The 16,858-nt window shown below is 51.1% G+C and overlaps 2 protein-coding genes across 4 annotated transcripts in view; one reads left to right on the forward strand and one right to left on the reverse strand.

Annotated features, from left to right (window-relative positions):
* Window positions 1-3,420: 3,420 nt before the first annotated feature.
* Window positions 3,421-16,697, reverse strand: UPRT (uracil phosphoribosyltransferase homolog). Of its 2 annotated transcripts, none has more exons than XM_075573506.1 (7): window positions 16,532-16,697; window positions 8,398-8,440; window positions 7,629-7,698; window positions 7,072-7,134; window positions 6,044-6,205; window positions 5,204-5,302; window positions 3,421-3,899 (listed from the first exon to the last, which is right to left on the reverse strand). In XM_075573506.1, exons 1-7 carry the CDS (start codon window positions 16,612-16,614, stop codon window positions 3,793-3,795), a joined length of 627 nt encoding a protein of 208 aa, XP_075429621.1. In that variant the 5' UTR covers window positions 16,615-16,697; the 3' UTR covers window positions 3,421-3,792. The 2 variants fall into 2 exon arrangements, with proteins under 2 accessions (XP_075429621.1, XP_075429620.1); XM_075573505.1 differs by lacking the exon at window positions 16,532-16,697 and adding an exon at window positions 10,980-11,253.
* The window catches only part of ABCB7 (ATP binding cassette subfamily B member 7), a 43,378-nt gene continuing 43,083 nt past the window's right edge, over window positions 16,564-16,858 (forward strand). For both annotated transcript variants that reach the window (XM_075573504.1, XM_075573503.1), the window contains exon 1: window positions 16,564-16,735. In XM_075573504.1, the coding sequence (XP_075429619.1) occupies window positions 16,580-16,735 (156 nt within the window). In that variant the 5' untranslated portion in view covers window positions 16,564-16,579. The remainder of the gene's footprint in view (window positions 16,736-16,858) is intronic.

The following is a 16,858-nucleotide window of genomic DNA, read 5'->3' on the forward strand; positions in this document are numbered from 1 at the left end:
GTCAGGTTTTCAGGATATCTCTGCACAGGTGGCTCAAGACTGCACCCGCTATGCTGAAGCTGGGATATCCATAAAACCTGACCTGTTGGGTGGTCCTGAGGACTGGAGTTGAGCCCCCCTGTGTTACGGAACTTTGCACCAACTTGTCTCTGTTTGCGTCTGAAAAATGGGGAGGAGTTAGGGAGACGCAACGCACAAATTATAATAAACCGCGCCAGGGGCTGCCCGGCTAAGGATCCGCGTCGTATTGTGCGAACCTTGATTAGCAAATCTCTGCCCGTTGGCAGAAGCAATGAATTCCTGCGTGTGAAGACGTGCTTTCTTTTGCCTTTATACATAGACCCGCCCAATGGTTGATTATCATTGAATTCTCTGTTTGGGGAATTAACATGTTGCACTGTATGATGATGTCGGGTATCTCTGAACTCTCCCAAAAGCTCTCTTCTTCATTGATCTTGGCATGTCTCCTGTCTTCACTCTGGGCAGAGCTGTCCTTCCAACTACAGTATTAACTCATTGGCCGCCCAAAGGCAGCCGCCACTACCCGTGAAAGAATCGACCATCCTCTGTGTTGGTGACTGGAGAGGGTTATCTGGTATCGGGTGCAGAATGTGGGACTGGCCGCTATCGCCACGGGATGGCCAGTCTCGCTATCGCCTTGTGTGACCACATGTTCATATTAAGTGTATGGCCAGTTTTATTTATTTACTGACTTGGTCCCGTCGCTAGGGCTGACCACACCGTTCTGTATCTGTGATCGAACGGTTACTGTAAAGAAGGGGTGTGTGGGAAGGGACGTGTGTCCCTCTATGCCAGGGGTGGCCACGGGCCACCAACAGGTCAGATATCCTGAAGCCACTGATTGAGCCCCCTGTGCTGATGCAGGGGGTATCCCTAATACCTGACCTGTTGGTGGCCCTTGAGGACTGAAGTTGGCCACTCTTGGTACACATTGACACAGCATATTACATTCCCACGGTTTCTTGCTACTGAACTCCTCCAGCAGTGACGGGGTTAACCACTTGAGTATATACCTGTGTGCACATGTGCCTCTGAACCTTTTTATCTTCGGGCTGAATGATCTGTATATAGCGTATGTTACTGTGTGTGTGTGTGTGTGTGTGTGTGTGTGTGTGTGTGTGTGTGTGTGTGTGTGTGTGTGTGTGTGTGTGTGTGTGTGTGTGTGTGTGTGTGTGTGTGTGTGTGTGTGTGTGTGTGTGTGTGTGTGTGTGTGTGTGTGTGTGTGTGATGGGATAACGCTCATTGGGTTGGGCGGTTTTTTTAAACACTTTTTACAGAGAACGAGTAAGTGGGACTGCAACACATTAACCCCGTGGCTGCCAGAAGGGCTTAACAACCCACTACAACGCTCTGTAATGCCTTCTGGCAGGTAACGGGTTAAGCTAGTCGCTGATGCGCGTGGATCCGGGGTTACTTTGTTGGGGTTTTTAAGGTGCAATTCATATTGCTGTGACCCTGACACATTGTATGTTTGTCACTTTATCTCTCCGGCTGCGGGAGGGGCCGTGCGCTGACACTGCTCGCAAGTCGCCCCTCACCCCCCCCAGAATGGGCGCGAGCCACTATAACACCGCCATAGTCCACCAATATTTTCCTTTTTAAAAACGACCTTTTACTTTTTCTTCTTTCATTCCAATCGCACACTGCGCTGTGATCCTCTGGTGGTTTCAATGCTGGAGAAATATTCACGCAGCGTTCGCTTTGGTGGCGCGGAAACATTCCCGGGGATGCCCCTCGGGAAGCATTTCTTACAATGACGTATTTTATGCTCCGTGGACTATTCTGCGTGTATGAACCTTCACGGCGAAAAAAAATAATAATTAAATACCGTACTTTGAGCCACGTCCGGCTGTTCTTCGCTGCATTGCTGACATCATGTTGTAAATACGGTATGTGATGCCCGGGCTGGATCTCGTATACGCCACACGTGGTATAGGCCAGCACGCTCCTTACTTGCTGAACGCAAGACACTCCGGTTCCATGCCCCGCGCCGTCTCCGGCAATCGGCCGCTTTCAAGTACTCCGAAAACAAAGCGTTCGACGTGGCATTGTGCTGCTACTCTGCACTTTTTGTTTTCTGGTAAAACTTTTTGTTTTCTGGTTCTGGTAACTTTTTGTTTTCTGGTTTTTTGTTTAACCCGGCTTCTTATGCTTTGTTTTTCCGGTTACTGTACGCTGGTGGACTATATTTTTTACGGAATGGTACAAAATGGCGCCTATTTCTCCTTACAGGGAATGCTGGTTCTGGTGCCTGCTGAATAAATAGAAGTGATTGCACCATTTCTAATTATTATTTTTATTCTTTACAAACCCAAATTATTTATTGTGTATGTTGATTCGTTTGTTTTCCTTTCCTCGTTTGCATGAATTGTACTTTTTAATTCCAGCACGTGTAACGGGAAGGGTTAATGTAATGTTTATCGGGCAGGAAGAGGGGTTAGAAAACGCCCACGAATTAGTGAGATTCTGAAGCTTTGCTGCGCTGAGGCTGCTGCTAAACAGGCCTAAAAACAACATTTTCTACCATATTTTGTTAGACTGCAGCTAAAGCAGCGATCTCATGAACTTGATCCCCCAAAAAATAAACTTTTCTTTCTTTCTTACAAATCGCTTTTGTCTTTTGTTTTATGTGTTACAGGAGCGGCCAACTCCAGTTTAAGGGCCACCAACAAGTCCAGTTTTCAGGATATCCCTGCTTCAGCACAGGTGCCTGAATCAGTCCCAGCTTCAGCACAGGGTGCTCAGTCTTTGACTGAGCCCCTGATTGAGCCACCTGTGCTGAAGCAGGGATATTCTGAACCTGAGAGGGATATGAGGACTATAGTTGAGCATCCCTGCAGTATTTTAAGATAATTAAATGGTACAATTTCTGCATTGTAAGGATTTTTTTTTTCTTAAACAGTAAAATCGTTTCCAGCAACAAAGAAAATATTGACAGGTCTCTTATTCTAATACTTTTGTATCATGAACTTAGATAGTAATAGGGACTCCGTATGTCTGAAGCGCTCGTTCCCACTGTTATATTATCGTGCCCCGTGTATTACTGCTGTGACGCGCTGTGCACTTGGATGGCGCTATATAAAGAAAGCTGTACCTAAACTTTTTGAAATCTCCTTAAGAACACAAAGTTCTGAAATATTTTTTCGTTATAGTGCCACATTTACCATGGGGTATAAAGCAGCAGTCGTCCCAAGCTGCCGTGGTTCCCCTCCCCTTTAATATGCGCATTAATACAATGCCCACGCCTAGCTAGGGAGTGATGTGGAAACTAAAGTCTGAACTATACAGTGTATTTAGCTGCGTATCCGCAGTGTAAACACCAACGTATTAATGGCGTAATAGTGACTTGGTAGTTTTGCCTTTTCTGTGCGCCCCAACAAAACATTCCTGCACAAGAAGTTAACCATGGAACCACTTTATTGTCAGGCTGGTGTAACAGTAATACAAATAAATAAATACATTTGCCGCCATTAAAACACCTTGGTACAAACGTTACACGCTGCAGCTGCAGAGAACGGGTCATTGGAAAACTCTGCTACCTGCAACCGATCAAAGATAAAACTAATAAAATACCCAATGTAAAACCTGTCGTCACCGGTGGCCCGGCCGGAAGTCTGGCGTAAAAAGCTAGAAAAAAAAAACGTGCGCGGTAAAAAGATTGCATAATCCGGATAACAGCATTGCACAGCGCAGGGTGCATGAGTATCGAGTAACACCAAGTGATCAGCAATTCCCAGCGTGGCCTTCCAGCGGAAAGAGGGCTTCAAGTAATCAGTCTGTGCCAAAATACTTCTGCCCGAAGTGCGTGGGAGCGACCGGGTGGACCTCGGTGGTTAGGATGGTTATGTCCGGGAACTCCTGGATGATCGAGATGGCACCTTTTAAAGAAACATCCAGAGAATGTGAAAACCAGTCCCCAACGGACGCCAACAGATCAGGTTTTGGGGATACCCCTGCGTCAGCACAGGGGGCGCTGTCAGATTGTGCTGGAGTTGGCCACATCGTTGAGTGTCAATGACTGAACCACTGATTGATGCACCTGTGCTGAAGCAGGGATATCCTGAAAACCTGACCTGTTGAGGGGGAAGACTTGGACTGTAGTTGATCACCCCTCACTTAGGCTGCGTCCACGCTGCAAAATAAACACAAAATATATACTGGCGCCTACAAAAAAGTCCAATTGGCAAATAATATATTCTAACCATATAGAATATTGACCATATAGAATGTCCAGTTTAAATGACCTGGGAGCCTTGTTTGATCTATATCGTTCACATTTTCCTGGCACCCCAGCTTATAGGTACTGTATAAGGTTTTGGTAATCACATTAATATTCACAGCATTAGTACTATATACACACACACACACACTTCTTTTTTTCACTGCATCCACACTGTCGCTGAGCGCGCTTGGTGCGTTTACTTCAGTGAATGTGAATCTACGCGTCGCGTGTGTTCTCCCAAGCTCGGCACTTGGGGAGACTAATTGATTTTGAAGTGCGCACAGCAGCAGTCAATGCACACAGACACACACACAGAAATAGCCACGATCCACGCCGCCCCTCCCCCCCCGCTCGCAGAATATTGCAGGACACCCGCGCTCATGCTTGGAGAGTTGGCGACGTCACCGCTCAAGCATGAGCGCGCTCAGCGGCAACGTGGCCGCAGCCTTAGGCCTGGGACATAGTGCCTTTAACAGTGCTGAGGCGCGCTGAGGCTCAGGGAAAGCGGTGCTTTCCCCGGCCTTACACCGCGCGCCGTCAGGGGGCGGGCCAGTGACGTCATTGGGCAAACCGCTCACGTAAACGGCCCTGCGCTCCGGCAAGCGGGGAAATCTCAAGACTCGGTGAGACACACGTTTCCTCAAGCGTGCTGACGCGTGCGCGAGCCCCTGCTAAAGCCGCTCTCATTGCGGCTGCAGGGGCTCAGTGCCGAGCATCAGCACGGATCAGCGCATAAGCGCTGACCATGCCCGAGGCCTTAGAGAGTTATTTCCATCTTATATGCAATGGACGATTTACGAAGTAATTTTTATGCGGGGTTTGCATCAGTCTGAAATCTAGAAAGTGGTTTCCGGAGGAAGGGGGAAAAAAAATACACACTTCTGTTCTCTGCGCCAGAATTCTCTGCCCTGGCCTACACTCCACCAGTCTGCATCTAATGATATACGCGCTAGAACTCACCGTGTGGGGTGGAGAAGAGGCTGAGGAGTATGATACAGGAAGGTTGGACTCCGTGTTCTATCAAGACTTTTACAGCCTCAATCACAGTGTTCCCAGTACCTGGAGAAACAGCCCAAACACGCCAGAATTAAACATGATGGCCCTGCCATTCAGAGACAGGTCTGCACCGTACAATCTGCATAGCTGCATCAGGTCAGTATATATGCCAGTTTAATATACACACCGTATATTCATTCTGTGACTATGGCCTCCCAAATGAATTAAATTCTCCCTCGTCTCTTTGCCGGCACAACAGCCTGCAGCACATTACTTTGCAAGGAACTGCAGGCCACCGACAGCAAAGGTGGTCACAAATAGTAATAATTGTACCTGTTAAAGAGAGCAATGCCACATCTCGGACAGGTCATTTCTTAGGGGCCTCTGAATGGGGAAGGGGTTTGTCAATCAAGTGCTTTATTTCCCCTTATCCCGCCCTGTCCTTATCAGAGAGCCAATAAAGATAAGGGGAGGGGGACTCTGACTGTACAGGCACAGTGACATCACACAAAAGGGAGCAGCCAGAGGAAATCACACCCCTCCCACCATAGGGGTCAGATTTGGGTTAAAAAAAAAAAGTAGCAATTATCCAGATGAGACCCCGCAAATATGTCACTGGAATTGGTTCACATTGGTCCTATGAGGGACTGTCCCTTTAATGGGGTGTGCATACATTGTATTCGCTTGTAGAGTGAAGAACTGCAGACGTTATATATTAATGTTACTGCTTTCATTATTATAGCAATCCTTGTGTTGTTATTAAGAGCGCGTGTTCCCGATATGACCCCCGGCGGGAATGCTCACTCAGTATGGGGTACATCAAGAGCACCTTCCGCCTGTAGATGTCGGGAGGAAATTTGGCATAATAAACTTTGGCTCGCTGCGTCTCCTCGTCGCTCTGGATGAGGATCTTCCCGATTCGGATGGAGCGGCAGCAATCCCGCAGACCCTGCTCCATCGCCTCCCCTGGGAAGAGACGGGACGTCAGGAGGACAGAAGCAGCAATGGGCAGATAGGAGGCTGGGCAGGAACACGGCGCCGGGGATAAAGAACCGCCACAGAGCAGCATATTGAAGGAAGAGACGGATTCCCCTAAACTCTGCACCACGCAGGTACTTTATGCCACTGGCAGAGGCGGCGATATTCTGGTATCCACTGTGACATGATGGGTTAATAATCTGAACGGTTCACATCCCTAGTACATGGAACTAGGGGTGCGCGTCAGATACCCGGGATTTCTACATTATACCCCCACCCGAAATATAGTGCCTGCTAACACGTGTAGCTTTGCATACTGAGGGAGAGGGAGAAACAGAGGAGAGAGGAGGGAAAGGGAGGAGGGGAGAGGAGGGAAAGGGAGGAGGAGAAAGGAGGGAAAGGGAAGCGGAGAGAGGAGGGAGAAGGAGAGTTGGAAGATTTTGCTCTGGGAACTTTCGGACACAAATATCCCCTTGGACGTACAGTATATAGAAACACCCCTTAAGAAGGAATACTACAGCACCAATAGTAACGCACACGGCGACTTGTTACGTATCACACAACGCACCGTTTCAATGCGCGGTACATGCACTTCGGCAGAGGCAGGTCAGACGGTCCAATTATGAAACGTGCAGGATTACATGGAGGGTAAAATAGTCATTTGAATATGCAATCTTCCCTTATACACCACCTTAACCCTCACACCAATGTAGGCCTGCAGTGTTGGTTGGGATTTGAGCGCTAATGCAGCTCTATCAGTCCCCTGCGTCCTGTTCCTGAAGGGGAATACCGTGTCCCCTGCGCAGTCCTGAAACTCTGAGGCGCACAGACTGCGATCAATGACGCTCACTCACCGCTTCTCATTATGCTCACGCCGCAGTTTCCCTTCTCGAATTTCACCCCCTCGTACTTGTACCCTGTTATAGAACAGAAGACATTTTCTCTTTACAAACATACACAAGACAGTCAAAAAGGCAATTAAGAAGAAAAGCAGCGATTTGGCACTGCGGAGAATGGCCTGAAAATAAATTGTATCTGGCGAAAATCTTACACACCTGGGCGCGAGGTCACCCCCCTCCCACCCCCCCCCCACTTCTGTGCCTGGGCGCGAGGTCACCCCCCCCCCCCACTTCTGTGCCTGGGCGCGAGGTCACCCCCCCACTTCTGTGCCTGGGCGTGAGGTCACACACCCCCCCCCCCCCACTTCTGTGCCTGGGCGCGAGGTCACCCCCCCACTTCTGTGCCTGGGCGCGAGGTCACCCCCCCCGCTCCCCCCCACTTCTGTGCCTGGGCGCGAGGTCACCCCCCCCCCACTTCTGTGCCTGGGCGTGAGGTCACCCCCCCCCCCGTGCATGGGCATAAGGTCAACCCCCCGGTGCTTGGGAGGAGGCACGGTCAGATATCCGGTTACCTGTCGGAGTGGTCACCGTACATTCGGTGTATGGCAGCTGATTCAATCCCTCTTCCACCACCAGCCGGATCTGCAACGGTAATGTTTTAACTAGCAAAGCAAGCCTCAAACACACACGTGACATTAAGCAGCAGCTGGGGACCGTCTCCTGTTTCTTTCAGCGGTTATGATCCTTAAAAGCAGCCGTCCAAGCTATTGTTTTATTTATTTTTTTCCCTTTAATATGTGCATCAATACAATCCACACAGTGCCAAGTAATTAGCTAAGTTGCTGATCAATCCGTTCTCCTGTGATCAATCGGCGAAGATTCGACTCGGGGGGTTCACTAAATGGCTGTCAGTGCAGCAGAAGAGGACCAAAGATGCAAAGTTCTGTGGGAATATCATGTGACCTGGCAGTCACTAGATACAATTGGTGCACTGCTAGAGAGAGGGGATGTGACTTTGTAAATGGTGCTATAGTAAACAAAAATGCTCATTACATTATAATTAAAAATGTAACTTAGGGTTGTTAAAATATATATATATATATATATACATACATACATACATACATACACACACACACACACGAACGGATTTATTTAAAAAAAAAAACCTAAAAAAATAAAGCATGTAGGACATTGCTTGGACTGCAGACGTGTGTGTGCTATATACTGTTGATTCATTACAGCAGGGTGCTCAACTCAGCCCAGGGACTGTGTGTAAAGTTACAAAATGCTGCGTACACCGTCAGTGACATATCTGAAATAATATATTATTCTACATACCAAGCGGTCTGCTGAGAACACAAAGTCTCCTCGGCTTGTGGTCCTACAAAAACAAACAAAAAATAAAATGTACGTACTTCCTCACCTACTCAAGGGTAGTGAATGCATGGCACAGTCTCCCAGCAGGGCAGCTTTAGGCTGAGTCCATAGAAGGCGCGTCCGCGCTGAGCCCCTGCATCCTCCATGAGGATGTCTTTAGAGGGGGCTCATGCGAGCGTCCGCAGGCGTGCTGAGGCGCTGGATTTTTCAGCCGACAGCCAAACTGTTTTTCAGAGCACTGTCGCTGAAAACATCCAATCAGCGCGGAGCAGCGTCAACGTCACGGCGCCGCGACGTCGTCGCGTTGACGTCGGTGCGTCGCGGGCGATTGGCCCAGCGACGTCACTGCCCCGCCTCCCTCAGTCTCCGCCCGCCTCCCGATCGCGCCCGCTGGCTCGCCTGCATGGGCATGAAATCGCGCAGATTTCAGCAGGCGAGCCTCAGCGTCAGCGCGCCTCAGCCCTGCTAACCCCTCTATGGCCCCAGCCTTAGAAAGAAGAGTTATCTTGCGGAAGCAAATAAAGTAATGGACAGCAGCTCTTTCATCTGAAATGGAGCTGGTAATGTACTCACTGCTTTGCAATCAGTGACTTGAGGACTGGCGTTTCCCAGCCCTGTAGTAGATATTTGTTTGAGACCGGTATGGGGATAGCGACTTTTTGATAAATCCTACTGCAGAGGTAACTATTTTGGGAAGCAGCGGGTCACTAGAGCTGAAATGAATGCGGTTATGCCCTGGAGAACCCCCCCGCAGCACACTGCTCCCCCCTCACCTGTCCCTGCAGCACATTGCTCCCCCCTCACCTGTCCCTGCAGCACATTGCTCCCCCCTCACCTGTCCCTGCAGCACATTGCTCCCCCCTCACCTGTCCCTGCAGCACATTGCTCCCCCCTCATCTATCCCTGCAGCACATTGCTCCCCCCTCACCTGTCCCTGCAGCACATTGCTCCCCCCACACCTGTCCCTGCAGCACATTGCTCTCCCCCTCACCTGTTCCTGCAGCACATTGCTCCCCCCTCACCTGTCCCTGCAGCACATTGCTCCCCCCTCACCTGTCCCTGCAGCACATTGCTCTCCCCCTCACCTGTTCCTGCAGCACATTGCTCTCCCCCTCACCTGTCCCTGCAGCACATTGCTCCCCCCTCACCTGTCCCTGCAGCACATTGCTCCCCCCTCACCTGTCCCTGAGGCACATTGCTCCCCCCTCACCTGTCCCTGCAGCACATTGCTCCCCCCTCACCTGTCCCTGAGGCACATTGCTCCCCCTCACCTGTCCATGCAGCACATTGCTCCCCCTCACCTGTCCCTGCAGCACATTGCTTCCCCCCCTCACCTGTCCCTGCAGCACATTGCTCCCCCCTCCTGTCCCTGCAGCACATTGCTCCCCCCTCACCTGTCCCTGCAGCACATTGCTCCCCCCTCACCTGTCCCTGAGGCACATTGCTCCCCCCCCTCCTGTCCCTGCAGCACATTGCTTCCCCCCTCACCTGTCCCTGAGGCACATTGCTCCCCCCCCTCCTGTCCCTGCAGCACATTGCTCCCCCCTCACCTGTTCCTGCAGCACATTGCTCCCCCCTCACCTGTCCCTGAGGCACATTGCTCCCCCCTCACCTGTCCCTGCAGCACATTGCTCCCCCCCTCACCTGTCCATGCAGCACATTGCTCCCCCTCACCTGTCCCTGCAGCACATTGCTCCCCCCTCACCTGTCCCTGCAGCACATTGCTTCCCCCCTCACCTGTCCCTGCAGCACATTGCTCCCCCCTCACCTGTCCCTGAGGCACATTGCTCCCCCCTCACCTGTCCCTGAGGCACATTGCTTCCCCCCCTCACCTGTCCATGCAGCACATTGCTCCCCCTCACCTGTCCCTGCAGCACATTGCTCCCCCCTCACCTGTCCCTGCAGCACATTGCTTCCCCCCTCACCTGTCCCTGCAGCACATTGCTCCCCCCTCCTGTCCCTGCAGCACATTGCTCCCCCCTCACCTGTCCCTGCAGCACATTGCTCCCCCCTCACCCATTGCTCCCCCCTCACCTGTCCCTGCAGCACATTGCTCCCCCCTCACCTGTCCCAGCAGCACATTGCTCCCCCCTCACCTGTCCCTGAGGCACATTGCTTCCCCCCTCACCTGACCCTGCAGCACATTGCTTCCCCCCCTCCCGTCCCTGCAGCACATTGCTCCCCCTCACCTGTCCCTGCAGCACATTGCTCCCCCCTCACCTGTCCCTGCAGCACATTGCTCCCTCCTCACCTGTCCCTGCAGCACATTGCTTCCCCCCCCCTCCCCTGTCCCTGCAGCACATTGCTCCCCCTCACCTGTCCCTGCAGCACATTGCTTCCCCCCCTCCCCTGTCCCTGCAGCACATTGCTCCCCCCCCTCACCTGTCCCTGCAGCACATTGCTTCCCCCCCTCCCCTGTCCCTGCAGCACATTGCTCCCCCCCTCACCTGTCCCTGCAGCACATTGCTCCCCCCCCTCACCTGTCCCTGCAGCACATTGCTCCCCCCCTCACCTGTCCCTGCAGCACATTGCTCCCCCCTCACCTGTCCCTGATGATAGTCTGCAGCTCCCGGATCTGATCGTTCATGGGGAGCAGTTTGAGTTGGGGTCCCACCTCCACCTCACCGGGCTCCCCCTCCTCGGGCTCCCCCAGCACCGGGCTCTCCTTATCCGCGAACCGGATCTGCCGGTGTCCGGGCTGCTCGGCCGGCATGGCTTCCATGCACCCCCGTGACCCGGCGACACGCGGGGACACCCACCACACACGCTCTCGCGAGGCTCCCCGGTGCTGGCACTCCTCCCAATCACCAAAAGAGCCCGCCCGCCGAAGCGCAGATTGATCTGCAGGGTCGGGTTGGAAGCGGCTTTGAGAAAGTCATGCGGCCGGGAGAGAAAACAAGTTCCATTCTGTGTGCGCACGCACTTATATAGTGGATGAGGATGAATAAAAGATGCATATTTATTAAAGAGCATGGATTCCTGTGGCTGCTATGTTTTGTGCACTTATTGTATAAGGACTCCCTGCATTACACTACATTTTCTTGGTTAGATGTCGGGCATAGAGGAGAGATGGGGGTGCACGGTAAAGTGTAAAATAGTTAGAGTCTGTGAGGATCCCTAGAGATCCAGTACACCGGCACAGCACCAGTACACCGGCACAGCACCAGTACACCGGCACGGCACAGCACCGGCACAGCACCAGTAAACCGGCACAGCACCAGTAAACCGGCACAGCGGCACAGCACCAGTACACCGGCACAGCACCAGTACACCGGCACGGCACAGCACCGGCACAGCACCGGTACACCGGCACAGCACCGGTACACCGGCACAGCACCGGTACACCGGCACAGCACCGGTAAACCGGCACAGCACCAGTACACCGGCACAGCGGCACAGCACCAGTACACCGGCACAGCACCAGGGAGTATCACATTATGGGGAAGGAGCAGCACAGGAAGTATCACATTATGGGGAAGGAGCAGCACAGGGAGTAAAGTGACTGGCACTGAGTGTGAAGCAGGGGAGCAGGGTTCATATCCCGGTGTCGGCTCCTTGTTACCTTGGGCAAGTCACTTTATCTCCCTGTGCCTCAGGCACCAAAAACATAGACACCCAGATACCCAACAGGTTCTGAGAAACCCCAAACATTACTATATATATATATATATATATATATATATATAAAATATGTGTGTGTGTATATATATATATATATATATATATATATATATATATATATACATATACACATAGATGTAGCAGGCGTTTTATGATGGGATATTCTGTGTTATCAGGAGAAATGGAGTTCTATATTATTCTCGTTTATTTGTAAAGCCCCAACATATTCCGTAGCGCGGGAGTACGGAGTGATATATATTACATAAACTGAATGACACACCCAATAAGGACAAACAAACGCGAACAAATATAGAAAGTAATGAGGATCCTGGTCCTGAGAGCTCACACTCTACAGAATAAGAGGCAAGGTAAATCTATATCAGAGAGGCACATACAATAAGTACTGTACCATTGTGACTGGAAAGGGGAATTGACTCAGGAAGCCAAGTGCAGTAAATTCTATTATTATTTTTCCACGCTCCATGAAACGGCTCTTTTGCGTTTATACATCTTTGTTAAATAGTATTTGTGGGAGACTGCGTCATTAATGAAAACATTGGGAGCTCAAAGAATTATATTCCTGTGTCAAACGGCACCAAATGTGGGTCTTTGTTTCCTTTGGTTTAATTTTGTGTATTTGTTGTACACAACGAGCAGACATTTTCTCTCTCAGCTGATTGAGGGCTGAAGGGTTTGAGAGGAGAATATGTCAATAGAACCAGTGGCTGTGTTACAAAACTATATAGCACATTATTATCTATTAATGACACTAATTACAGAGGAAAACCACCGATTATCTGAGCAAAATGACCAGTATCTGCGGTTAATTGCTATGTTTTTCTTACCAGCCTTAAAAATATTTAGCAAATGAAAGCAAACAAGATAATGTTAAAAAAAAAATTTTTGTCTAGCACAAAGTCATTTCTCCAGAGCATTACAAAGGAGGGGGATAATGAAGCAGTGACGATATTAAAGCAGGGCTTCATTGGCCATGTGTTATAGGGAATAATTGGGGAATAGCTCAGTGTGTGAACATACTTTCCAACCTCAATTTCTTTAGTAATAGTTACCAGCAGGGAATCTGGGCAAAGCTGCAGCGATACGTTTCTGCTTACAGGAAAAACAGATTTGATGCTCTTCCCCGGTGGATGGCAGGAGGGACATGGCGAGTACTACTCTCCGCGAGAACATACACTCAATAGAAAGATGATCTGAGGCCCTGGCAGGAAACTGCAGGCGCCAGACATAATCTATCAGCTCAATACACTTACTCTGCGGGTAATATAACTGCAAACATTTAGAGGTGCATTTTAACCTGCTGTAATTTTTATTGGTATTAGGTGGAAGTAGGGGGTCTCTGGCACTAAACCCCATTAATTTCAGTTGTGGGGACCCCCAGCTACGTGAGATACTCACACCTGTAGGTGCTTTGGTAATGCTCCTTTATATAATGCACAGTGTGTGAGTGAGTGTGAGTGTTTGAGTGTGCGTGGGAGTATACGCAAAGAAGTATGGAGAGATGCATGCTGGGTATTACCCAAAGAGACAGGAAAGAGAATGAATGGGTTAAAAACCAAACACAAATCTGTGACATCATCACACGGGTGAAGGAAGTAAAATGGCGGCAGGCCGGACATATCACCAGAAGAAATAACCAGTATTGGACAAAGGTGAAACCCAACTGGATTCCGAGAGAGATTAAAAGACCAAGACGCCACCGAAAAGTAAGATGGGAGTAAGATCTGCGAATGAGTTGGAGCGAAGCGGCTGTAACCGCAGGACCTGGGAGATCACTGGGGAGGCTTCATCCAGCAGCGGGGAGACACGGGCTGGGGAGGATGGGATGAGGGAATGTGTGGGAGCGACGTGGAGAAGAGGCTGTAACCGCAAGTGCTGGGTATTACTCAGGGAGGTGTGAGTATGAGTATCCCTGCAGTGCTGGGTATTACTCAGGGAGGTGTGAGTACGTGTATCCCTGCAGTGCTGGGTATTACTCAGGGAGGTGTGAGTACGTGTATCCCTGCAGTGCTGGGTATTACTCAGGGAGGTGTGAGTACGTGTATCCCTGCAGTGCTGGGTATTACTCAGGGAGGTGTGAGTACGTGTATCCCTGCAGTGCTGGGTATTACTCAGGGAGGTGTGAGTACGTGTATCCCTGCAGTGCTGGGTATTACTCAGGGAGGTGTGAGTACGTGTATCCCGGCAGTGCTGGGTATTACTCAGGGAGGTGTGAGTACGTGTATCCATGCAGTGCTGGGTATTACTCAGGGAGGTGTGAGTACGTGTATCCCTGCAGTGCTGGGTATTACTCAGGGAGGTGTGAGTATGTGTATCCCTGCAGTGCTGGGTATTACTCAGGGAGGTGTGAGTATGAGTATCCCTGCAGTGCTGGGTATTACTCAGGGAGGTGTGAGTACGTGTATCCCTGCAGTGCTGGGTATTAGTCAGGGAGGTGTGAGTATGAGTATCCCTGCAGTGCTGGGTATTACTCAGGGAGGTGTGAGTATGTGTATCCCTGCAGTGCTGGGTATTACTCAGGGAGGTGTGAGTAAGTGTATCCCGGCAGTGCTGGGTATTACTCAGGGAGGTGTGAGTACGTGTATCCATGCAGTGCTGGGTATTACTCAGGGAGGTGTGAGTACGTGTATCCCTGCAGTGCTGGGTATTACTCAGGGAGGTGTGAGTATGTGTATCCCTGCAGTGCTGGGTATTACTCAGGGAGGTGTGAGTATGAGTATCCCTGCAGTGCTGGGTATTACTCAGGGAGGTGTGAGTACGTGTATCCCTGCAGTGCTGGGTATTAGTCAGGGAGGTGTGAGTATGAGTATCCCTGCAGTGCTGGGTATTACTCAGGGAGGTGTGAGTATGTGTATCCCTGCAGTGCTGGGTATTACTCAGGGAGGTGTGAGTAAGTGTATCCCGGCAGTGCTGGGTATTACTCAGGGAGGTGTGAGTACGTGTATCCCTGCAGTGCTGGGTATTACTCAGGGAGGTGTGAGTACGTGTATCCCTGCAGTGCTGGGTATTACTCAGGGAGGTGTGAGTACGTGTATCCCTGCAGTGCTGGGTATTACTCAGGGAGGTGTGAGTACGTGTATCCCTGCAGTGCTGGGTATTACTCAGGGAGGTGTGAGTACGTGTATCCCTGCAGTGCTGGGTATTACTCAGGGAGGTGTGAGTACGAGTATCCCTGCAGTGCTGGGTATTACTCAGGGAGGTGTGAGTACGTGTATCCCTGCAGTGCTGGATATTACTCAGGGAGGTGAGTACGTGTATCCCTGCAGTGCTGGGTATTACTCAGGGAGGTGTGAGTACGTGTATCCCTGCAGTGCTGGGTATTACTCAGGGAGGTGTGAGTACGAGTATCCCTGCAGTGCTGGGTATTACTCAGGGCGGTGTGAGTACGACTATCCCTGCAGTGCTGGGTATTACTCAGGGCGGTGTGAGAACGACTATCCCTGCAGTGCTGGGTATTACTCAGGGAGGTGTGAGTACGACTATCCCTGCAGTGCTGGGTATTACTCAGGGAGGTGTGAGTACGAGTATCCCTGCAGTGCTGGGTATTACTCAGGGAGGTGTGAGTACGTGTATCCCTGCAGTGCTGGGTATTACTCAGGGAGGTGTGAGTACGTGTATCCCTGCAGTGCTGGGTATTACTCAGGGAGGTGTGAGTACGTGTATCCCTGCAGTGCTGGGTATTACTCAGGGAGGTGTGAGTACGTGTATCCCTGCAGTGCTGGGTATTACTCAGGGAGGTGTGAGTACGTGTATCCCTGCAGTGCTGGGTATTACTCAGGGAGGTGTGAGTACGTGTATCCCTGCAGTGCTGGGTATTACTCAGGGAGGTGTGAGTACGTGTATCCCTGCAGTGCTGGGTATTACTCAGGCAGGTGTGAGTACGAGTATCCCTGCAGTGCTGGGTATTACTCAGGGAGGTGTGAGTACGTGTATCCCTGCAGTGCTGGGTATTACTCAGGGAGGTGTGAGTACGTGTATCCCGGCTGTGCTGGGTATTACTCAGGGAGGTGTGAGTAAGTGTATCCCTGCAGTGCTGGGTATTACTCAGGGAGTTGTGAGTACGTGTATCCCGGCAGTGCTGGGTATTACTCAGGCAGTTGTGAGTATGAGTATCCCTGCAGTGCTGGGTATTACTCAGGGAGGTGTGAGTACGTGTATCCCTGCAGTGCTGGGTATTACTCAGGGAGGTGTGAGTACGTGTATCCCTGCAGTGCTTGGTATTACTCAGGGAGGTGTGAGTAAGTATCCCTGCAGTGCTGGGTATTACTCAGGGAGGTGTGAGTAAGTATCCCTGCAGTGCTGGGTATTACTCAGGGAGGTGTGAGTACGTTTATCCCTGCAGTGCTGGGTATTACTCAGGGAGGTGTGAGTACGAGTATCCTTGCAGTGCTGGGATGCGCTGTGATGATCAGACACATGGGGCTCCCACGTGTGCACACAGCTCCATGCTCATTACCATAGAGTCGGGGCGCTCTGCGAGTGCTCAATCCTCCCGTGTCCCGGCATGCTCTGCGCTCCCTCAGACATGGCGCTGCTCATGGTGCCCAGGATCCAGGTTCGGAGGAGGACGGCGGCTCTGCTGCTGCTCGGGCGGCCGCTCAGCTCCTGTTATCGGGGGCCCGGGACAGAGAGGGGCCGGGCAGCGGGGGCGCGCAGGCAGGTGAGAGGAGGCTGTAAGGAGGGGCAATAAGGAGTGAGGAGGGGCAATAAGGAGTGAGGAGGGGCAATAAGGGCTTGCAGGAGATAAGGATGTGAGGCAGAAGATACGGACCAGGGAGGGTGG

This window comes from Ascaphus truei, chromosome 16 (assembly GCF_040206685.1).
Source record: "Ascaphus truei isolate aAscTru1 chromosome 16, aAscTru1.hap1, whole genome shotgun sequence".
In the NCBI taxonomy this organism is placed as follows: domain Eukaryota; kingdom Metazoa; phylum Chordata; class Amphibia; order Anura; family Ascaphidae; genus Ascaphus; species Ascaphus truei.